Here is a 25,287-nt window from a genome sequence, read left to right on the forward strand (position 1 = left end):
CAAAAGAAATTGAATAAATTTGGGAATAATATAATGATAAAGAACTAATGTCTACATAGTTAATTAATACGCAAATTTGAAAATGTATCAAAATATTTACAAGCATATTTTCCAACTTCAACATATATAAAACAAGTACACATGTACCAAAAAACAAGGTCTCCAAATTCCTTATCAAAAATAATATTACAAGAAGAAGAAGAAGAAGAAGCCAAAAGTATTTATAGCCAAAAGTATTTTTGTTGGTTGCATATCCACTTCTGAACTTGAAATCTTTTACCTGTATACATTTTAAAAAAAATTTAAAGAAGAAACAAATTATGTTTAGTTGATATACATGCAATGAAAGTTAAATCTAAATCTATAAATGGTCCATGAAAGAAGTGCAATGAGAATAACTTGGTATTTAATGAGATGTTATGCTTCAATGAAGATGAAAAATTGTTTAATTTGATACTTGTTTATAAAATATTAAAATACTTTTTTAGTTCATTATTAAGTTAGAGGAAACAAGTTAGGCTTTCAATGGTATAAATTCTACAATATGGAATGTAATATAATATTTTCTTATCTATGTCTAACATATCAAACTCATTTCTCATAAATAAATATATGAATATACCAATAGGTATGGTTTATAATTAGTTTCAATCATAAATCATCATATCTAGTAATATAAGACATTTAATATTAACCATTTGCAAATGCCTTAATTTCTTCTTACAACTTTCCTATATTACCAAATTTAGTTAACTAATAACATTCCATAAGGAAAAAAAAGAGTATTAAACTAAAAATTAAAAGAGCATAACCAAGGCAATAGAAACCTACAAATCATTGGTTAAATGTCATAATAACAACCATTCTAAAACTTGCCTTTATTTTCAGTTCCAAAATTATAACCCAAATATAATAATTAACCCTACACAAAAAAAAGCTCTCTACCATCCCTCCATCCAACAACAACCTGTTGATGCAACAACAACCTTTCCAACAACAATAACTTCTCCATACAACAATAACAATTTCTCCATACAAGAATAACAATTTCTCCATGTAACAACAACAACAACAATAACAATAACAATAACATTGATGATCAATGGTGATAATTATATTAGTAATAATTTGATTTGTTTAGTCCAAACATATAACAATAACAACTTCTCTATGCAACAACAACAATAATAATGACAACATTGATGATCATGATATAATAATTTGATTTATTGAGTTCACAAATTATATGCTTCTTCTCCATACAACAATAACAAAAATAACTTCTCCATGTAACAACATTGGTGATGATGTAATAATTTGATTTGTTATATTGAAATAGTTTATGTATAAAACTATTATATTCTATCACTATGGAGGAAAAAATTACTTATCATGAGATGAGAACTTATGAGAATCATCAAAATGTGATCTACAACTCTTATTGGACTGAAATGAGGGCATCTGCATACATAAGATGGTAAATTAAAAAAATTAGTCCATTCAAGACTTCATTAATAATGAAAATCAAGCATTATAGATGTTAATTTATACCTTCAGGCATGGGTAAGAATCAATTGAGTTGCCAACATAACCTACTCAGATCGTACTTCATTAAGCTCAACTTCACTATACGATTTTTTCCCTTTAAACTAATAATTAATTGTACATACATGATGATTCGTTAAGTTAGCAAAAAATTACTAAAGTATAGAAACTAATAAAATTTATTAATGAGTATATACCTTTGTGGATAGGAGGCTTGGATCAACAATTATATCTTTCATGTATCTCATCACATAATAACCACACTCCACACTTCCTAGTTGTCTTAGGCACTATAGGCACACATATGAATTATGGTACCATAAAAACATTAATATCATGATGTTTTATGTCATTATTATCTAAGTGACAAAACATAAAACCATATTCAAATTTTAGGGTTGATATAAGTGGTCATATGATATATCTTACTCTAACCAAGTAACTTACCACTACTTTTACCCATGTCGGCTCCCTCTTTGATGATCTTTGTTTCTCTGGTGGATGAATTCGTAGTGCCCTACATGGAAAAGAAAATTAACATTTTAGATACTATGCACTATATTCAAGTATGGAAATGAAGACACTTACATGTTAACAATTTCCTTAAGATCATCACATGGTTGCTTTTGCATCGGATCAAGGTAGTACGCAGTCATTGTCCTCATATCCAATGCCACCAAGACCCAGTGGAAACTACAATAGCACATTAGATATTATTTAGTAATTAGCATTGATTAAGCTATTTAACATTAAAAAAAAACTTAATATTTTTCATAACTTACTCAGGGTTATATGGAATAAAAATGTAGTCAGCACGCTTTGCATGCATTAAACGATTTGCAATCAACCTTGACCTATTTTCCTTTGTTGTCTCACCCATTCCAGCTTTAGAGACTAAAGCTGGATTGATAAAAGCAAATCGTTCAGTGAGCCTTGCATCACTTAGCTTTTTCCGTAGGTGCCTGTTTAAATTCCACATACCTTGATAAGAAATGACCATTTTACTTTTATATATATATATATATATATATATATATATATATATATATATATACATATATATATATATATTTAAATTAACACACATTAGCAAGTTATAAAATTATTTACCATATATAATATATGACACAATTAGCCAACACTTCCTTAAATGAAATTATCATATCCATGTCTTCTTTCATAAGGAAGGTCTTAAAACTCTCGCCAAATACATCATTTGGGACCTCCACACCTTGTGCTTTCCCCTCATTTAGCATGAGACCTACTAATGCATCAAAATTGTTGATATCTTGAGGGTTTTCACCAATTTTCAAGTCATTTTTTGTTGTTTTTTGTCTTTTCCCTTTGTGAGATCCCTATAAAAGAAAGCACCATGTTTTCAAATGATATACATATCTTTATAAACTATTGCAAATGAAAATAACACACCTTAATGAATTTAGTACTCAAATTGACTAAATGGGTTGGCCATAAAACTTGGTAGCCCACTGCGGCTCCAACTGTTGTAGCTTGTCCAGGAATGGGAATAGGAAGTGGTGTATTTGATTCATAGGGAGCATCCAAAACAACTAGGTAGTTGGGACCACAATCCATTACAATTGTTCCACCAGCCACTGTATTTTCTCTGGTCCCTACTGCCAACTCACATTTTCTTGCCTTCAAAAGTAAATTAAATTGTTAATTTCAATATAAAAAAATAATCAATAAATGAAGTTTAAAGTGCATTGACTATGTTAGGGCTATATTTAAGACACAAAGTTACATATTTTATAAGTAATAGTTGTAGTGGAATAGAATATTACTAGTAGTAATTATATTGTAATAGAATCTACCTAAAATGTAAATATCAATCTAACAAAAATAAAAGCAATTGGAAGAAATTATTTATGAAAATTATCTAGGAATTTGTGACAATTACGTCATTGAACTAGGAAATGTAAACTAAAAATAACACACCTTCATGTGTGGTTTTATTTTCATAGGTAAGGTCTCTTCCTCAACTTTACGAATTGGTTTCTCCACTACTTTTGGTAGAAGCAACAATTTTGATTTCATGTTGGAACTACTCACATCGGATTGTGGTGTAGCAACTCCTATCTGAGATAGTCTCGCTAACACATCAGCCTTAAACTTAACTTGACGTTCTTGAGTTGCTTTTAAAATATCCCTCACAACACGTTCTGACATACTATTGAAATATCGTCCAGGCGTGTAGTGCTTCCCTTTAGCTCGAACTCGACCAGTATACTCAGGAGTACCTAGTGCTTGAGAAAGTATGTCATTGCTCCCACTATAGCTTATGCCACTCTCTTGAGACCCTTTCATCAATTCATCCTAAAACAAAAGGAAGTTATGAAGTTAACTTTCAAATAAGTAAAACCAAATAAGGTGTTTAAAGATGTGATTTTTGGGTACAAAATGTCTACTTACTATTTTTTCCACTACTGGTAGGACCACATCATCATAGCTGCCATCTTTTTTTTGCATTGCCCTCTTCCAAAGTAAACTTCTATCAATGCTTTCTGTGGAGCCAACTTCAATCATCTAATAGAAATGGAAAATTAAAGATAGTTATTAGATGACACATGTGGTTTTATTTCTATTTTTTGTCAGAAAAGAAACAATTAAGAAACCCATATAAAATATTCCTTCATTACTTATACAATCATATAAAATTAAACCACAATAAGAACTAACAAAAACTTACCATCTCTTCTTCAAGTCCAGCATACCCTTTTCTACTTAGATGATGATTATATATATGCTTCTTTCTTCTTTGTTTTTGTACTTCCCTATATTCCTACAAATTAAAATGGATGCTTAGTATATATATGTGGATGCATGTAGTATGTTTAATGTTAATTGTATTTGTACCTAGAATTTTTTAGACAACCTATTTTTCACAAAAATATTCCAATCTTCATCATCGATAAAATGATATTCAGCTGGTGGTTTCTTAAGAAGCTCTGGCTCATCTTTGAAAGGAAGAATATGTTTCACAGTCAACGTGTTCTTAAAAGATCGAAAACATTTTCCCAATGTAAGCATACAATTCCTTCTGCTTTTCTTGTCTAATGTAAAAGCAATCTACAAATTATAAAGTCATTAGTTTCTCAAAATTTGAAAGAAATATAGAGATTGTAGAAAACTTATTTATGTTAAAAAAAAAAAGTAACCTCAATAGAGTCCCACAACTTATCCTTCAATTGTTCAGGGACATCTCGCCATGTGTTATATCTGATTGGTACCATCGTACGTGCCAATACACCTAAGTAGCTTGTTAGGTGCACAAAAGATTCTCCTACATAGATACCATTAGCATTGTACTTTATGACCAACTTTATCCCTCTATTCCTATTCCTTATAATCATGGATTTCCTTGTTGTCCCTCTATATTTTTTTTGTGAAGGGGTTTTCTCTTCCTTTGAATCCATGCCTATAACACATCAATGAGAAATGATAAGTATACCCATTAATTGCAAGTAAAATTGAATTTTTTATAACATGAACTCATATTAGTAACATGAACATACTAGGAACATTTTACATGCTAGATAACAATATTCACATGTTGTCATGAAATATTTAAAAATAATAATAATAAAAACTTACTAGAAGATCCTCACCAAAGTTTTTTCTTATGGAACTAGAAATCATAAGCTTTGAGTTGAGACAAATTGATATCCTTGTATTACCCTTTAGATCACTCTCAGATATGTGTATAATAATAATCATGAAATAGGGAATCAATAAATTTAGAGACATGATGAATTTAATCCACTTAGAAAATAAATAAACTATTTACTGAAATGCAGAATTTCAATATTAACAAGTTAATGGGATAGTTACAACCTTCACAACAAAACAACAAGGTCATAAATTTAGTTACATAGAAGATTTTTTATCAATCCAGAATCCCTCACAGTCTCCTCGAATGTAAATGACATCAGAGTCATCCATTGTATCAAATGATTCAACTTGTGCCAAGGTGGTAATGAGAGGATGGTGTTCAATAGAATTATCCATGAAGTCATCAGAATCTTTTGCTGAAAATGAGAAGTCCCTTTCAGGAGTTGACAAAACAACTGACCATCTTGGATCAAGTTGGTCTTGTACATAGAATACTTGCTTGGCTTGGGAGGCTAAAATAAATGGATTTGATTTATGAGCCATCTTAGTGAAGTCAACTAATGTCAGCCCAAACTCATCAACTTTGATGCCGCTCTTATTATCAACCCAATTGCATTTGAAAACTGGAATCCTAAACATGGTATAATCAAGATCCCATATCTCAGTAATAATACCATAGAAACATAGCTCACCAAATACTGGATTCTTATCATTGGCACTAGAAATTTGCATTGTTGTTGCTACAATGCTTACTCCACTATTCTGTGTAACTCGTAACTCATCACGGTCTTTTGTATTGTACTGACACCCATTTATAACATAGCCATGATACTTGGCCACGTAGTGGGTAGGACCATGTGCCATCCATCTTAAGGTTTCAGATATAGGCTCTTTGTCAGCAATGGCAACTTCTACCTTTTTGAATGGACCATAGTTATTAATATTTTTTATGATTAGTGCTAAGAATGGTGCAATTTTTAGAATAAATTCAATACATTTTTTTGCAACCAATGAGTGAATGTTCGCATATGTTCTTCTTGTAGCCACTTTTGTCTCTTAGATTGACGAGGATTGTTCAATTTCAACCATTTCATGTGTTCTCTATAAGATATGTATAAGAAAGTAACAATAAGTTTCCAAAATTAGTTTAAGTAATCTACACATAAAATCAAAATAGTTGACCCTTACTCGATATAAGGTTGGATGATAGTTGTATTTTCCAACACATAATGATGTGCTTGCAACAACAAATTACAATCAGCTTCGGTGATATGACCTCCAGGAATAGGCGCCCCAACTTTATGGTCAACATTAGTGCTACTAGGAACTCCAATTGCATCCACATTTGATAAGTACTTTGTACAAAATTCAATAGCTTCCTCTGCAATGTAGCATTCAACAATGCAACCTTCAGGGTGGTTACGGTTTCGCACATAACCCTTTAATACTTTCATGAACCTTTCAAATGGGTACATCCATCTAAAATAAACCGGTCCACAAAGTCTCACCTCTCTAACAAGATGAACCGTTGAATGAATCATGATATAAAAGAAGGATGGTGGAAAGTACTTTTCAAGTAAGCACAATGTCACAACAAGTTCATTTTGTAACTTATCCAATGTAGACACATCAACCACCTTCTTACATAAAGCATTGAAAAAAAGGCTCAATCTAGCAATAGCATGTCGTACATGCTTTGGCAAAAGTGATCGCAATGCCACTGGTAACAATTGTTGCATCAGTGTATGATAATCATGGGACTTCAGGCCATAAAGCTTCAAATCTTCCATTGACACAAGATTTCTAAAGTTTGAGCAATACCCTTCAGGAACCTTTAACTCAGCTAAAGTTTGACAAAATACTTTCTTCTCCTTTCTAGGCAATGTATAACATGCAGGCGGAAGGTAAGTTCGATTCGATTCAAACCTTGGTGCCAGTTCACACCTTAAGCCTACGTCCATAAGGTCTAGACGAGAATTGAGTCCATCTTTTGTCTTCCCTGGGATGTTAAGTAATGTACCAATGATGCTTTCACAAACATTTTTCTCAATGTGCATTACATCCAAATTATGATGAACATGCAAATATCTCCAATACTCAAGTTCAAAGAATATAGACTTTTTCTTCCAACAATTGGTATAAGTCACATTGGATTTTTCATGTCTTCCCCTTTTTTTCCCCTATGAATTACAAATGGCATTCATTTTCAATAGCATTTCCTCTCCACTTAATGGTTGTGGAGGTGATCGAAACTCCTGCTCACCATTGAATGCCTTTCTATGTTTTCTAAAAGGATGATTGCATGGAAGAAAACGTCTGTGGCTTGTAAATGAGTTCTTTCTCCCATGCTTCAACCTATGTGAATAGGTTTCCGGTCCACATATTGGACAAGCAAAATATCCTTTGACTGTGCAACCAGATAAGTTTCCATATGTAGGAAAGTCATTTATTGTCCATAATAGAACAACCCTTAATGTAAAGACCTCTCTTTGATATGCATCATAAGCTTCTACCCCTATCTCCCACAAGGTTTTAAGGTCCTTAATCAATGGTGCTAAATAGGTATCTATGTCATTTCCAGGTTTTTGTGGACCCGATATTAACAAAGATAACATCATAAATTTTCTCTTCATGCACAACCATGGTGGAAGGTTATAAGTGATCATGACAACTGGCCAACAACTATACCTGTTGCTCAAAGAACTATGGGGATTTATGCCATCTGCTGAAATGACAAGTCTAAGGTTTCTAGGTTCTGCAGCAAAATTAGGCCATCTATGGTCAATTACCTTCCATGATGGCGAGTCGGATGGATGACGCATTTTTCCATCAAATTCTCCACCTTCTGCATGCCATATGAGGTCTTTTGCAATTTTTGAGGACTGAAACATTCTTTTAAATAGTGGGATAGGTGGAAAATACCACATCACTTTAACAGGAACTCCTTTACTCTTTTTGCTTCCTCTTCTATTCACCTTCCACCTTGAAGCTCCACATGTAGGACATGAAGATGCATCTTTTAACTCATTCCTGAAAAGTATGCAATCATTGGGACATGCATGTATTTTTTCATATTCCATTCCCAATGCATTCAATGTTTTTTTTGCTTCATACATAGACAATGGCAACTCATTATTTACAGGCAACATATCACCAAGTAAGCTTAATAGCTCGGAGAAGCTTTTATTAGACCACCCATATCTTCCTTCCAGATTGTATAATTTAACTAAAGTAGATAATTTGGTGAAGTTTTTGCAATCGAGATACAAAGGTTTTTCAGCATCTTCAAGCAACCTTTCAAATAATTTTGGATTAGCCTTACAATCATCTTGTGCAGCTTCAACCATTTCTACTGTATGATCCACATTACCAATATGAATTCTATCAAAACATTCAACCCTTGTAGTTGGGGGTCCACTACTTAGAGTTGCCTCCCCATGCCAAAACCAAGTATGGTAACTTTGGTCAATTCCATAAAAGAATAGGTGTTCTCTAATCTTTTGAGGAGTATTGAAGATCAAATTTCCACACTGTAGACATGGGCATTTGATGGAGTTTTGATTTGCAGAATTTTGAACTGCAAATGAAATAAAATTTTCAACCCCATCCTTATAGTCTTTTGATCTTCTATCTTTTGACATCCAAGAACGATTCATTTGCCTATAATAGTTGAACTCAATTCCTATATAGCAAACATAAGCAAACAATGGAAATGGAAAAGAATTAGAAAAGTTACCTTTAGAAAACACTCAAAACTTTCAGTTTCTCATTTGTGACATCCAAAATTTCTTTTAAACTTTCTATGGACAAACAATTAGGATTCAAGTGCGATAAAAAATTTGAACCTCATCCTCAATAAAAGAAAGGATTAACAATATGACAATAGAACCTTTTGATGCATGTTTTTATGCCTTTTAACATGTCCATCATCCAAAATCAGGTAGTTGTTCCTATCCCATGCAGGAATACATAATCCCTATGTGTTAATTGCCAATATACTCAATTTCATTTTAAAGAAATTTTTGCAGCATTTCCCCATAGTTCTCCAAGTACACAAAATGAACAAGGTATAATATGTGACCTTGTTCAAATATGCACCCAGAGAACAAGAGGAAATACTACCAAAATTTCTAAAAAGTGAATTAAGCACAAGCAATTAACTTCATAGATATTATGTTTTCCTACACTGTCCAATCGGACAATTCAAATATCATTGCAAAAAAAATATCTTTATCACATTCTAGACAATTTAAAAGTTGTCAACTTGAAAGTGGCTTAGATAAAACCTTTTTCACCTTTGACAACTTAAATGTCTTTAATATGTAATAAGAGAAACTTTTATCTTACAATGATAGTTGAATGGGAACTCTAAGGTTTCATGCATGCATGTTTGATTAAAATTAAAACACAATTACTTATTGAATAATCTAATAATTATAAAACACCTAAAGTTGTTCCATAATTATTGCTATATTTCATCATTAAACAAGATTATTATAAGAAAGCATACGTATGGCCCATGATTTGCGAATCAAGTCACACCAGTATATGTCAAAATTTCGGCCTTGGTATCAAACTAAGCTGGGGAATAACTCGTACAATTCAGGTACTCAATAAGATTTAAACAAAATTTAAAATAACGCTTCCATTATATTCTTCTAACCACCCAAAGTAAAAATGGTATTATAATTAAAATATGTTGGTTTGTATAAGGAAAAATAGTGTACCTTCCTCACTCTGTCTTTGTCTCGAGTCTTGCATCACACACCTCTCGTAGTCCAATGTAGGTCACTGTCTCTTAAAATATGTATATGCAAAACAAATAATAAATAAAGATATAAAATAAATCCATTAGTAGATATTAACAAATAAATACAAAATAAATTAAAATAAGAAATAAACTAAGAAGAAAAAACATATAAGTAAGAAAAAAAAGATTTTCACATGTGCAACAATGGTTAAATATTTTTAAAAATTTATAAAATTATTAAAATCAAACTATTTTAGTTATTATTATTTTTAAATGGTAATTAATACTCATATAAAATAAAATATATGCATGAGGAGAAAGGTAAGAAGATTATTCCTTATGCCCCTTTTCATTTGAGATTATGACTTTTGGTGATGACCTAATGGTGGGTGCACCGTGAACCACACTATTTGACCCGGGTCAAGTCCTTAAGGCAAGAAAGATGATTGCAAGATGGGTAGAACTGTGGACCCGCATTTTTCACGTGCGTCCCCACTCGATCGGCGAGACTCGCTTTTTATTTGTGAAAAATTAATTTTAGAAAAGTTGGAGTCGTCACCTATTTTATTTTTATTTTAAAGGGAAAATAAAACAAGAAAGAAAAACCCTAAAAAGTGACTCCATGGTTTTGGAAAAAGCATGTCTTCGAGAAACCCGAGTCTTGGTCCGGGGATCAGGTTACTTATTGGGAAGGTACCTCTAGGAGGTAGCACCCCTCTAAGCCCTAAAGAGGTCTTTACTGACTAAGTTAAGGGAAGCGTGGCAATTAAATGGTTGATCTCGGATACCTAAGTAGGCTAGGTGATTCCAAAAAAACATAACATATCAAACAAAATCAAATCACAATTAAGGAGAGTTAAAAATGCATACCTGGACGGCTTCCCAAGCGCTATCATAAAACATAAGAGATTAGTTTGGAGATACATCACACAACATTTGTTTTATCAAAGATAATCAAACAATCATCAAATGTATATCAAGGCAATTAAAGAGGATAGCAAGCATGGGCATACATATTCATAGGGTTTAGAAAATGGGTATTAGGGAACGTACTTGGATAGCATATTTAACTCCTAATGCGCTTCCACAAAACATGAGAGGTTAGATAACAAACAATAAAATAAGAAGTCCTAGCATGCTCGTTATCTAATTATCATAGCAGAAATTGTCAAAATATATGAAAACAATAATTATCACACTCATCTTGTATACAATTTCTAAAAAAAAAGATAGATATAATTTCAAAAAGTGACAAAAATGGCAACAAAAATAATTTTTGAAAAGATTTTCTTATGTAGGGGTTTCACCAATTCCCCAAATTAATATACACAAATTTAGCCCAGAATTATCCCATTATTTGGGACCACAAGCTTTGATTTGTGTTTTTGTTCAAAACCAAACTTTTTGTTAGAAACCGAGAAGGATGCAAACCGAACAAAATATGGTTGCATATTATTTTTTAAAATAAAAAAAAGATTTTGATCCTGAGGACTCTAAATGAGTTTTTGAAATAGATTTTTAAAATGATTTTTTGAGAAAAGTATTTTATTTTAAAATAAAAGGAATTAATTTGGAAAAAATAAAATATAAGAAATAAAATACCAAACAGAACAAAAATGAAACCTCAAAGTAAAATTTTTTTAGTAATTAACAAAAATGATAATGGTGATGGTAGAGGCCAATCTTCATGATTTTCCAATGGCCTCTAAAAATCAAATTTAATAAATATTCACCAAAGCAACAAACCAAACGACTTTAGATCAAATAAAACTAATGAAATATTAATCGAGAATTTATAAGGATCAATCAAACACATAAATTGAGATAAACAATCTAGGACTAATTTAAAATCAACCAAACACCTAAACATGTAATTATAATAATGTGAATATAGTAACACAAGCACATAGAATTCTAAAACATATTAACTAATCAAAAACTAGAATCATCAATTTTAGAACGTGAGCAAAATAACATAAGATTAGTTAAACTAATTAACTTATTGGAAAAAAAAAAGCATGAACTAAATATTGATAAACCAAGAATGAAGATTAGTATACTCAAAACATGAATAATACGACTTAGGGTTAATTAAATTAGTTATCTAAAACTTTGGAAAACATACAAACTAAAAGTGGATCAACCAAGAATTAACCAAATATTTCTTAAACTAATCAACTTAAATCCTAAAAAGGATGAATCAGAAAAATGATTTACATTTTTTTTTTTTAAAAAAACATAAATTTAATTAGATGGGATCAAATAGACTAATGAGCTAAAATTCTAAAATATCTAAACTAAATAAGATGAACCAAAACATGATCAAAATAAACTTAAAAACATAAACTTTATTACATAGGATCAATTAGAATAATAGACTAAAAATTATAAAACACTTGAACTAAATAAAAAGTTGACTAAAAAAAAACTGACTTTTAAAATTAAATCTATTAAAACCGATCTAAGCAAAATTCTAACTTTTCGAACTAAACAAGGAATCAAATCCAAACTACACAAAGATTCTAATTTTTCAATGTAATATAATGAATCAAAATTAAAATAAAACAAAAAATTCTCACCTTTTAAACCAAAGTAATGAATCAAAACTAAGCAAACAAAAATTTACTTTTCAATCTAATATAAAAAAAAATCAAAACTAGATTAAACAAAATTCAAACATTTCAAAAATAACGCAAGGAATAAAAAAATAAATTAAATAAAATTTTAACCTTTCAATCTAGTTCAATGAATAAAAAATTGAATCAAACAAAAATTCTAATTTTTCGAGACAAACATAATGAATTAAAATTAAACTAAATAAAACCTAACTTTTGAAACCAAGACAATGAATCAAAATCAAACTAACTACATTCTAACTTTTTCATCCGATTAAAAAAAAAATTAATACATAAAAACTCTAACTTTCAATCCAATAAAAAATTAAAACTAAAATCCTTAGAAATTCTAACTTACCTTCTCTAGAATTCCTCTATGGTGGTGCAACTGCTAGTGCTCAATGGTGAATGTGTGGTGGCTGCCTCCTTCCTCTCTTCCCTTCAGGCCTCTCTTTGTTCCCTCAAAAAATAGTATCTCTCCGTGTCAATCTCTAAAAAAAAATCCCCTTTTCTATATGGCAGCCTCTCTTTATATGGCTGCGTGAGGATTTCCAAAATTCCTCTTCGTCCAGCCAGCATGTAGCCATCCTCTTCTTATGGGAAGTGGGGATTTTTTTATGGCAGCCTCTCCATCATTGAATATTCTATTTCCTTTTTTTTTTAATGCATGTGGATATGGGAAGTATGGCTCGCTTGGAGATTCCCAAGGATGCAGCCGCATGTTGTTTTGGTAAGTGTCCAAATCTAGTAATCGCTTCATCAGCCGTTTATTAGAGTGACCGGGTTGAACTGGATTTTCTCGGACTTCCCCAGAAATCTACGATCTAGGTCTATGCGTATTTCCGCGAAGCAATGCGTGTCGAAACTCCTTTGCCATGGAAAGATGCCAACAACTCAAAGTGGCAGCCCCTCAACGTGGCAGCCTTCTTTTATGCAAAGATGACAGCTGGTTCTATTGGTTTTCCCATAGAGAGTGTGTCCCAATGGCAGAGTGATCAATCCGTACATGAAGATGGAGAGATATTGTCTATGGTGTGTCGGTTCTACAATTCTGACGGTGCGACGCTAGGATGATGGCTCTTTTGCTGCATCTTCCTCTCCAAAAATTCTGATTTTCGTCCTTGGAAAAATTCTGATCGTTGTCTTATAAAAAAAAATAAATTCTGAACATCCACTACTCCAGAAATTCTGATCGTCGTCCTCTCTAATGGAGAGAAGATCACCCTCTGTGTGCGATCTCCTTTCTGAAAAATCCTCCCAGCACTTTGAATCTCCTCCCCAACACACTCAAACCTGCTTCTCAACCACCACCCTAGAAAACTCCACCAAAACATTGAACAACACGAGTCATCAAGCTGTTAGAAGAAGCATCATGGTCATAGGCGTAGATGACGCAGTCCAGGTCAGAGCTTTCTTTTTGGATGGTTTTGACGGTGAGCCACAAGACCCTCTCACCATCATCGTTGAGGCTTGGCCAAGACCTTCTTGACCATCAACCTTAGCTGATCAAAACCAGAGGAATGATCTGATCCAGACATGATTTTCCTCATGAAACAAGAAATTCTGCTTGGTTGGTATTGATCAATAGCAGTAACTCGTAGTTTACAGCTCTCCTACAAGTGTAATCCTTGTGTTTCTTTTGTGTAGATGGCTTCTCAAATCCTCATTGCTGCATGTACGTCTTTGCCTTGCTCATAATCTTCCCGAAGAAATCCCATGCAATTTTTCTCCTCATGCAAAAACAGAATAAAATAAAATTCAAATTCAAGGAAAAGATGAGAAATTAATCAAAGTCATCCAATTGGTAATAAAATGAAATATGATTAAAAGAGAATGAAAGAGAAAATCAAATATTAGATTGTACAATTCTCTCCTTTGATAAAGGGGCTATATGCGTATTTTAAATCTAACAATTCAAACAATTTTTCATTAAGTAAATAAATAAATAAATAAAAATAAATAAAATGAAATATATAAAGACAGTTAAATACATGAATAAGTAAATAATAAAAAGTAAAAGTAAAAATGAATAGACAAAATAAATGTAATTACCAAATGCATGCCATAATAATAATAATATTAAAAAATAAACAAATAAATAAATAAAATAAAATAAAAAAAAGAAATGCTGAGCCTCAATGAAATGTCCAAATGGACCTGTTCTGAAAAAGGTGTCTAAGTGACCTAAGTGACATGTGTGTAAATGAGGAGGTGTCTCGGTGCGAGTCAAGGTGAATTTAGGTGGGCCTAGGGTGGTGTCTAATGGGTCAGGTGTATCTAAAAGTTATCCTAAAAAGAATAACAAAAGCCTAAGTCTAAATTAGGGTTGCCAAGGTTCACAATAAAGGGTCAGATAATCCCTCGACCGAAGTCTCCGAGGTGACTCAGAAAAAGGTAAGTTGTACGAGTAGTAATGGGCCACCAAGGAGTTACTATGGAGCATTAAAAATGAATTTAAAGACATGTGCTAAAGGAACAAAATTGAGGGTCTACAAGAACTTAAACGAATGAGATAGAAAAGTCTGGTCTAAATTAAGGTGGCTTAACAATCCGTAATCATCTTGGTTAGGTTGTATCATATTGTGAAAGAGAAGTTACAAGCTAGGTCTTCAGCATCCAGCAATTCCACCCTTTGATTTTTCCAACAAGTTGCACCATCTAATAATAATACCTATGATCCTATACCTTAGTTTTGATTCCTTATGTATACAAAGTATATATGGTTACACTATATTAAAGTAATTTTTTTCTCTAAAAAGTAATTAGTGTAAATTTTAAAAGTAGGCTAATATTCATTTTTTTTTTCACTTCTTATTTTTTGTTTTGAAAATAGAAAATAGTAACAACTCTTATACAAAATATTTTACTATTTTTTGTTTTTAAAATAGAAAGTTAGAAATTGCATTTTAAAAGCAATATTCTATTTCAATCCACACAAATGATACAAGTTTTGAAATATTCCATTACCATATTTTGAGTAATATTTTTAAAGGGTTAATTTAATTCATTTCCCCTTAAGATTTGACTAAATATAATGGCACCCGATAATATGAAATTTGAAGAAGTCCATAGACTCTTCAAGTCTATAATTAGAAGTTCCTAGTAAGTTGTCACCCATACTAATGAAATTTCTTGAGTCAACATTAATCTCGAACCTTTTTGCTACCTTCATTACCTATTTTGCCCCTTGACCACCTACTTAGTCCTCTTTACTTTGACCATGTGTGTTTCTCTTACTTGCCCCTCTACTTTTATGAAAGAAGCATATAGAAGAAGCCCATTCAAGTTTTTAAATTTTTCTTTGTTTGGATCATTCCTTGAAACCTTCTAAAATTTCCCTTGTACTTAGCCTCAACATTACAGGGTCCAATAAAACTCTTATAAATAAAATTAAAAGTGTAATAAATATTATAAAATTATTTTATTAAAAATATTAATATATATATATATATATATTATAATTATTAAATTATATAAAATCTTATTCAATAATAATATTGTGATATTTAATTATAATATGTTTAATTTTAAAATATATTTAATATTAAAATTATGATATATTTAATTAATATATTAATGATATTAAAAACTTTTTACAATTTAATTAAATAAAAAAATTATTTACATATAAAATAATTATAATTAATTCGTTGTTTAAAGGATTTCAACAAGGTATATTTTATTAAGTAAAGAAATAAGGGCAGCTTCCTTGAACTTTCAATCCCAACTTGCAGATTTTACACCTTCGGCATCACAGGTATATTGAGGAGGACAAGGAAAAGTGCCATCAACGTATCCTAAGAGGTCGTTGCTAATTAAAACAGGGAGGAATTTATCTTTCCAGAGAAGATAGTTGGTGGAATCAAGTTTGATTGGTAATATTCGGTGCAGCAAGTAGAGTGGAAGAAGGCAGTGAATTCGAAATAGAAAACTGATAAGAATGTGACAAAGAAGAAGGAAGAATAGAAGGATATGATGGTGTAGAGAAATAAGAAGAAGAAAAGAATAAGGTGAAGAAGTTTATTTGAGGAGAATAGGAGATGACAAAGTTGATACCTGAGTCAAGAAGGGAGGAAGAGCAGTGGTGGAGATGACAGATGGAGGTCCGGCAAGAGTGCTAGGAGGCAAGGACTTAAAAACCTGGGTCAACGACGATGCCGCTAAGGACGAAACCTGGCTAGGAATATCAATATGTGCAGCAGACAACAGAAGAGATGATGTTTCAATGGATGAGGAAATTTCAGCAGTGGAAGATGGTGTCGCAACCATGGCAGAGGAGATTGAGAGAGGATGCAGCAGGAAAGAAATTGCTCAAACAATGACAGCGACAGGTTTAGAATCCTTTCAACGCACCAAATTTAGAGTCAGACTTGACAACCTTTCAAAGACGCGGAGGCATAGAATATTCCTGATTAAAATATGTGAGATCATAAGCACCAAGGAAATCAACGACCCCACCATAGCTACTGCCACTCTCCGCCTCTTCTTCCACGACTGCATGGTCGAAGGCTACAACGCCTCAGTCCTCATCTCCTTCAACACCACCCAGCACGACGTCGACATCAACCTCTCCCTCCCAGGCAATACTGTATCAATACATCCAGATTGTACGAGTCTTGCCTCTCCAGTCATCAGTCATCATTCATGACTTTGTAGGAGGGATGAGGTGGACCAAACAAGGCCTTCGGATGGGCCCAAATCCAACCACATCCAAGGTCCAAATTCCTATCCCCTAAAGTAAAATTTAAATTATTATTATTATTTACATTTTGTAGAAGTTTCTTCTTTAAATGGATTTTATTTTTGATAAAAACTTGCTATGGAAAGTCTGCATCTTGATTTCAACCGAGCCAAGCCCATATCTTTTGGACCTGGTGCCTCCCCCAATCCTTGACTGCCCAACAACTAAAATTCAAACCCAAGCCCACCAAAGAAAATTTTAAAACACGTCATGCCTTTGCCAATTGTTCCCCTCTCAATACCATTTAAAAATCCCCCATTCTCTAGCTTTCTCAATTGTCGCAGCCGAACTTGTCTTCTCCTTGGTGTACGAACACGGCACGTCCATACCTATAGGCGGCAAAGGCTACACCTCCTTTCCCACGCCCTTGTGCTGGTGCGTGAGCCACCCACCACATTACCCTCAACCTCCATCCCGATCACCATGCTGGCTGCTACATCTCCATGGCATTACACTAGGCAAAAACAAGGCGGCACTTCCCACCACAACTAAAAGAAGAAGCTGGAACTATATCTATTACAACTTGCAGCGTACCATATAACAACAAGAACAAAAAATGCACTGTATTTATTTGGGATACCATTACCCTGATTTTCTCCTCCTAAAATAATTTCCTCATCTATGAAACAATAATATTAGATTTTTGGAACAATGAAAACTCTTCCATTTGTCTTCATTTGTACTAATCTATTCAAGTTTGAGGAAAACAACATTACTTGAGAAAGAGATTTTCCTGTAACTATGATGCTCTGTAGTAGATTTTGACAATGGTAACCTCCCATGTATGGAAGTTAGACATGGTCATTCCAACGGATTAGGGCATTTTAGTGGTGGACTTTGCAAGAGGAATGGATTTTGGCAATTGATGTGGAGTCAAATGACTTTGCAAGGGGAATGGATTAGGGCATTTTAGTGGTGGACTTAGTGAGAGCTATAGGGTTTCGGGGTTTCTTCAGTTCTGAAATTGTGGAGGGAATGTCTGGCGGGTACTCGTAGAAAGGGAAAAGCATTTAATTAATATATATTTAGAACATATATATATATATATATATATATATATATATATATATATATATATATATATACTATTATTTAATGTCACCTAATATAAGCGCTATGAAATATCACAACTATGACACTGCTATAAAGTGTCATGGAATAACCAGTTATTCTTATAAGTGCCACAGCAAGCAATGATACTTTAAATAAGTGCCATGAAATAAAAAAACTAATATAAAAAATGACCCTTTTGAAAAAACACCATTGTATATCCAAATATAATGATACTTTATGAAAGCGCCAAGGATTAAAGTGTCATAATTTTCTATTTTTGTAGTAGTGTGATTATGAGTCTGACAAATAGATTCCTACACTTCTAATCCATCCCTTATACATACGGTTTGATTTTTATTGAAGTCCTTACTATTGTAAAACAAGGCTACATCGTTAAGAGGAGTCTTGTTGCAGCCTTCTTCAACTTGGATTGAACTACACATCTTCTTCCTTTTGCATTAACATAAACATAAAGGAGAAGAGGATGAGTCAATCAAGTTAACCATGGACTGAAATAAGAGGATGATGGATAAAAATGAACTATTTTTCATACTTTGTTTTGGAGCTTAGGCCTCTTGTTATAGTTTTTTTTATGCATCGTTTATAGAAAAGTAATAAATGGAGGCATTGGTTATACATTTCTTTGAATGATTTAGTTATGTCCATTTTGAAGGCTCCAGCCATTAGATGATTAATATGGAATTACCTTTAAGGTTTTAGCTAGCACTTATAATAACTTTGAACATCATGTGATTAAGGGGCCAGTCTGTGAAGTGATAAGTGTGATAGTCTAATTGCATTTATTGTGTTATAGTGGTATGGGTCAGATAATGAAATCATGTCAAACAATTTATAGAGGTAGGGCAACTCTTTTGATCTTGCCACTTGTAAAGGATTTCGATGTCCCCCCTCCTCCTTCGCATTTTGCAAGTCATTTTAGTGAATGAAGGGGAAAATGGAAATGGCCACGACACCTTTTATGGAGGCAACTTGTCTTTTTGTCTATTCATGGCATCACTAGTAAGGCAATCTTCATTTATGATTATAAAAGGGATTTTGGTGTTAGCATTTTAACTTTCCCCTTTTCTTCTTTATTTCTTTTTCAAACCTTAGTTTAAGGTAATGGTGAATTTTATGGACATAAGACAAAGCTTTAAGATTCCTCCTACCAGGGATTTGCATTTCTACCAGAAAAATGAACTTCTTCTACTCAAGCTAAGAAAATACTTAATTCATGGTGTGCATTTGAAGGTTGGTTTTCGTCTTCCTTCTCGTATCTTTTTCAAAAAAAAAAAAAAAAATTCTTTTCTAAAGGTACCCTCGTACCATTTTAATCCCAATACTATGAGTGTTCTCATGGTAGTTATTGAAGATTCTTTCAGATAATTGATATCATCCGAATTTGTTGAAGAGGTTTGAATTAATTCAAACTATTTAAACAGTTTTGGATATTTTAGTTTGAATTATTATTAAAATTTGTTTTATCTCTAGTGTACTTAGATAATACTAAGTCTATAAATTAGTTCGTAATTCAATTCAATAAGATATAACTGCAGTGATTTAAGTTTTTCTTCCTACTGCCGGAAACAAGGTATCGAAGTTGGTTGTGTAGTTGAAGAAAATATACACCATGGTCAAAACTGCCATGACATGGATGAGCAGGGGTAACAACTCAGAGGTCTCTTTGAAACCTTCTCATTCAACCTCTACAATTGTCTCCATTGCTACCAATCACTCATCCCTTCAAATAACTACTCATAAGCCTAACAACAAAAATTCCCTTCAATGGTCAAGGGCTGCTCAAATGGTTATTCACAGACGTAGGAAGATTAGATATCTCCACATCACAATAAAGAAGCTAAATGAAACTAATCCTACATTTCATGCTTGGGATGCTAGCAAATCAATTGTTATGGTTTGGCTCGTGAACTCAATGGAAGAAAACATTAGTGAAAATTACATGTGCTACTTAACTACAAAGGAGCTTTGGATGCTGTGAATCATGCTTTTTTAGATCTTGAAAACTCGGCTTAGATGTTTGAACTAAGAAACAATGTTCGAAATCTAACACAAGATGATAAGGATGTAATATAGTACTTCAATATTTTCAACAAATTATGGCAAGAAATAAATATGTTTAATGATTGTATATGGTGTTATGCCGAGGATGGTGAAAGATACAAGAAAATGGTAGATAAAGAATGAATATTTGATTTTCTTGTTGGACTTAACAAGGAGTTGGATGAGGTTCGGGGATGATTGCTCAGAACAAAACCACTGCCCTCAATTGATGAGATTTTTGTAGAAGTGAGGAGAGAAGAGTGTTGTAAGCGTGTCATGCTCGAAGAACAAAAACCACCACCTACATCAGACAACTTAGCCATAGTTGTTTGTGGCCCAGACTCAACAAACAAAGGAGATTCTCATGGGAATTGGAGATGAAGTTGGCTATGCTGAGATCATTATCAATGTCACAATCATACTCGTGACACTTGCTAGAAAATACATGGAAGACTAGCAAATTAGAAGGAGAAAGTTAACAAATCTAATTTGAAATGCTATTAGACTGAATAGAACCGAGCCCTAAGCCAGACAATAGCAAAGTCACTGTTTCCCTTACTAAGGATAAATGGAACAACTCTACAAATTATTGACACCAGCATCATTACCAAATAACTCGAGTACATCATTGTTAGCTCAAAAGGATACATTTTCAGTTGCTTTGAATGGTGTTACACAAAGACAAGAATCATGGATCATCCATTTAGGTGCAACATATCACATGATAAGGTGTTCAAATTTGTTTTCAACTTACACACCAGTCTAGGAAATTTTAAAGGTAAAATTGTGGATGGTTCTCTATTAACAGTTGCAAGAATGGGTACAATCAAGATTGGCCTAGATTTGATTCTCTGTTCTGTATTACATGTTCCAAATTTGACTTGCAACCTATTGTCTATCAGTAAACTTACTTAAAATCTTAATTATATTGCAAAATTCTCACACTCTACTTTTAACTTTCAGGACCTAATTACAGAGAGGATGATTGGCAAGGCTAGGGAACCCAACAGACTATACTGTCTTGAGAAAGAAGACTTTGTGAATAAACAAGCTCAAACGGTCAGTTGTAAAGCTTCTAGTTTGTCTAGAAAACAATAAATAATGTTATGGCATCGTAAGCAAGGTCACCCTAGTTTTTCTTATTTGAACAATTTGTTTCCTTCTATGTTTAAGAAAAATGATTTGTTTCAATGTGGAGTTTATCATTTAGCAAAACACCAATGTTCTGTTTTTCCTTCTCATCCATACAAAGCTTTGAAACCTCTTGCCTTGATTCATAATGATCTTGGAGGTCCTTCATGAGTTCATAATGTCCTTGGGAAAAGATGGTTTGTGATTTTTATTGATGACCACACCAGGTTTGTTAGGTTTACTTGCTAAAAGAAAAATAAAAAACTAAACAAATATTCAAAAAAATTCGTCGAATGGCCCAAAATCAATTGAACTAAAAAAATACAACTTTTCAATACCAATAATGGTGGTGAATACTTTAATATAAAATTGGGAAGATATTTGTTACAAAATGAGATTATACACTAGAGTTCTTGTCGTCAAAATCCTCAACAAAATGGGATTGTCGAAGGCAAAAATTGTCATCTTCTCAAAGTAGCCTGTTCCATAATGTTCACCACAAATTTACCCAAAACCTTTTAAGGGGATGCAGTTCTTATGGCTTGTTACTTGATAAACCATATGCCTTGTTGAGTTCTAGAATTCCAAACACCTTTAAAAATAATTTCAATCCTATTTCCCACACACGAACCTTCACCTCTCTTCCATTGAAAATATTCGATTGTACCTCATTTGTCTACATTCGTGACCCTACCCATAGCAAATTGGAACCTAGAGAACTTAAGTGTGTATCTTTCAATTATTCTAGTATTAAAAAAGGGTATTGATGTTATTGTATAGAAAAATGAAAATATTTTGTTTGGATGGATGTTACATTTTTTTAAAAAATCAACCCTTTTACACCAAAAATTCCCTTTAGAGGGAGAACTTAGTTGAAGAAAATTTTCAAGATGTTATGCTACCTTCTATTCCACTTTCCACACCTATATCACCAAATCGATAAAAAATGTTGTCTTATGTTCCACCTTCTACAGGTATACCAACATCACCAAATCGATAAAAAAACGTTGCCTTCTGTTCCACTTTCTACTAGTATACCAATATCAACACAATCCTTAAATTGATCAAAAAATTTAAAAATTCCAAAGCTACCGATACCACAACCTAAACCACCATCGAATTCACTATCTAGTCCACAAATCAGCTTACTTGAGTCTTCCAATCCACCCAAGCCAATGATGATTATGCACAACAAACCCTCAACAACAATGATAAGAGGAGATTTGCAGTTACAACCTGAGTTACATGTTTATTCATGGAGAAATATTTCAAAAGGAGTAGAGAAATCGGTGAACCTTCAACGTGGTAACTTGTCTTAACCTAATTTATATATACATTTATCCCTTACAAACCTTAACATTGATGAGTTTGATGTACTCATAGCATTGAGGAAAGGTGAGAGTGTTGGGCAAAACATGATATAACAAAGTTAGACTTATCTATCCTCTTACTATCCCTCTGGTGTATTGACATTGATTTAAGCATTCAACCCATGTCTCTTACATTGCACACGAATTAGGTGCATTAGGAGTTGCACAAAAGATAGAAGTCATGAGTTCCTTGTAAGTAGATTAGTTGTCCACAGTTGGTTCATGGATTTGGGCAATCCAATAGAAACTGTAGTACACCACCTCCTAATTGGAGGGATAAATTGTCTTCGCTGTTGGGATGGGTTTCCCATGGTGAGTGCACTAATATGTATGATGCACATTGGACAAGATTTATGGTGAATCATGAAACAAGGCTATCAATTGTCATGATACACCAATTTACTATATTGCATGGACTATCAACTTTGAGAGGATATTGAGTTTGTGTCAAAATCAACAGAAGGCTTTGACCAAAGGGTGAAACCTTAAAGTGGTCATATATCCCTATGGATTGGGTCACTATTGATGGAGGTTGGTGGCAACAGGTATTCTCAACAGAGGTACCATGATATCTCATGGGATTGAGATAGTGTGGCCCCTTGGGTGATTTGAAGGACATCTAATCATGAAATCTGTGGCCACAAGAATTCCTTTAGTGGAATTTGACATATGCTTCTTATAACTAAAGTATGTAAGTTGATCACATAATAAATGGGATATGTAACTCAAGGATTTGAGAGGTAATCTTGATAGGTGATAGTACTACCTTGTTGGAATATGGACATCGGTTCATGAGGAGTTCACATGCAGTAGATAGTAGGTCATGGACTCAAACACTTGGTGTCTCATTGTAATATACATAGGATACTAGAGTGCAGTTGATTCTTTGTAATGGGATGTCAAGTCAATTTAGAATTTGATTATGAGGGAGCCAGTACTCCTATGGGTCCCAATGGTCCCCGCTCTTAGCTCATATTGCTTGATGGCATAGTTTATGAGGGTTTGATGGGTTTTTAGTTCACTTTTGTGCATAAGGGATTTTTGATAATTACGTAAGGTTGCACAAGGATAAGAGAGTGATATATCTGGACTAGGCTAATTGATTAATTAAGACCTTGTGTAGTTAATAAATCAATTAAAAACCTTTTTGGACAAAATTAAGTGACCCAAGTCTATGGTGGGCTCAATTTTCTTAAGTCCAATAGGAAACCTATAAATACCCCTTTAGGGGTTAGGGTTTCTAAGTTTTGTCATTCTCCATTTTCAGTCTAGAGAGAAAACGCTAGCCTCCACCCTTGAGATCTCCACCATCTCAGTGCCTAGACATAATCAACAGTCATCAGACAGAAGATCTTGGGTGTAGAGAAGCACTTTGGAATCATACAGGCCGTATGCCCGAGAATCGCATGGGATGCGCACAGGCCGTGTCCATAAGATTCGCACGCAATGTGCATAAGCATCATGCACCGGAATTGTATGGGACGCGCACACGAGTAGCAACATGAGAAGAAGTTCTCTAGTTTTTCTATGCATGTTATTCACCGCAAGGAATTGATCTAGGAACATCCAGATCTAGGTATGAGCATTTTTTTCTCTAGATTTTTATTCTTTAATGGTTTTTTAAACCATTTTTTTTGTTGTGTTAGGTCTAGAAAGCCTTAAAGATAGATGCATGCACCTTATGAGATCCAAGGCATGCGAACAGAGTAATCCAAGGTTCCTAATAGCGAGAACTTGCACTCAACATGCAATATCAAATTTTGTCTCATAAGATCATTTATCACCTTCTCTTCAAACTCTAACAACTAATCTGGTAGGTGTTGATATTCTAAGAACAATACAAGTAGCTTTGAAAGAACCAAACTGGGAAAAGGCAGTTGAGGATGAAATACATGCTCTTGAAAAAAATGAAACATAGGATTTGGTAAAAAAGCCCAAAAGAAAAATTCTAGTAGGTTGTAGGTGGGTATTTGATTCGTTCCCAATTGGTGTCTCAGCTGATTCATGTCCTCTCAATGGTCCCTGATAGTGGTGCCATTTGATTCGTGTCTAGTTGGTGTCCCTTGATTGTGGTCCTCAGGGAGTAATCAACAAAATTTATAACCTATTACACCATGTACTAGGATAGCCTTAGCTAGCATAGCATAGTGGTTCTAGGGTCGTTCACTGGGATGGGTTTTCACTCTACAATTGATATTAATTCAAAGTTGAATTGGTGCCTTTTCATTTCAAGGTTAGCTTTAAAAGAAAACATAAAGATGTTTAAATGAAAAAGGTTTGGTTTTAAACTAACCAAAAATAGTAACTGATTTTACTTACAAAGAAAAGTGTTTCTTGGAGTTTAGATCACTAGGTTCAGGTTCCTCATACAAAAAGGAGAGTTCCGGTCAC

General features: G+C 33.2%; 2 protein-coding genes across 2 annotated transcripts; both read right to left on the bottom strand.

Annotated features, from left to right (window-relative positions):
- Positions 1 to 1,865: 1,865 nt before the first annotated feature.
- Positions 1,866 to 2,497, bottom strand: LOC132254867 (uncharacterized). Its single transcript, XM_059741582.1, has 3 exons — positions 2,328 to 2,497; positions 2,134 to 2,238; positions 1,866 to 2,062 (listed from the first exon to the last, which is right to left on the bottom strand). The coding sequence occupies exons 1-3, from the start codon at positions 2,423 to 2,425 to the stop codon at positions 1,957 to 1,959; spliced, it is 309 nt and encodes a 102-aa protein (XP_059597565.1). The 5' UTR covers positions 2,426 to 2,497; the 3' UTR covers positions 1,866 to 1,956.
- Positions 2,498 to 4,419: 1,922 nt separating this feature from the next.
- On the bottom strand, positions 4,420 to 10,066 carry LOC132254770 (uncharacterized). The gene is made up of 3 exons (XM_059741244.1): positions 9,903 to 10,066; positions 4,722 to 4,981; positions 4,420 to 4,632 (listed from the first exon to the last, which is right to left on the bottom strand). The coding sequence occupies exons 1-3, from the start codon at positions 9,934 to 9,936 to the stop codon at positions 4,420 to 4,422; spliced, it is 507 nt and encodes a 168-aa protein (XP_059597227.1). The 5' UTR covers positions 9,937 to 10,066.
- Between the last annotated feature and the right edge of the window lie 15,221 nt (positions 10,067 to 25,287).

This window comes from Vitis vinifera, chromosome 2 (genome assembly GCF_030704535.1).
Source record: "Vitis vinifera cultivar Pinot Noir 40024 chromosome 2, ASM3070453v1".
Lineage (NCBI taxonomy): Eukaryota > Viridiplantae > Streptophyta > Magnoliopsida > Vitales > Vitaceae > Vitis > Vitis vinifera.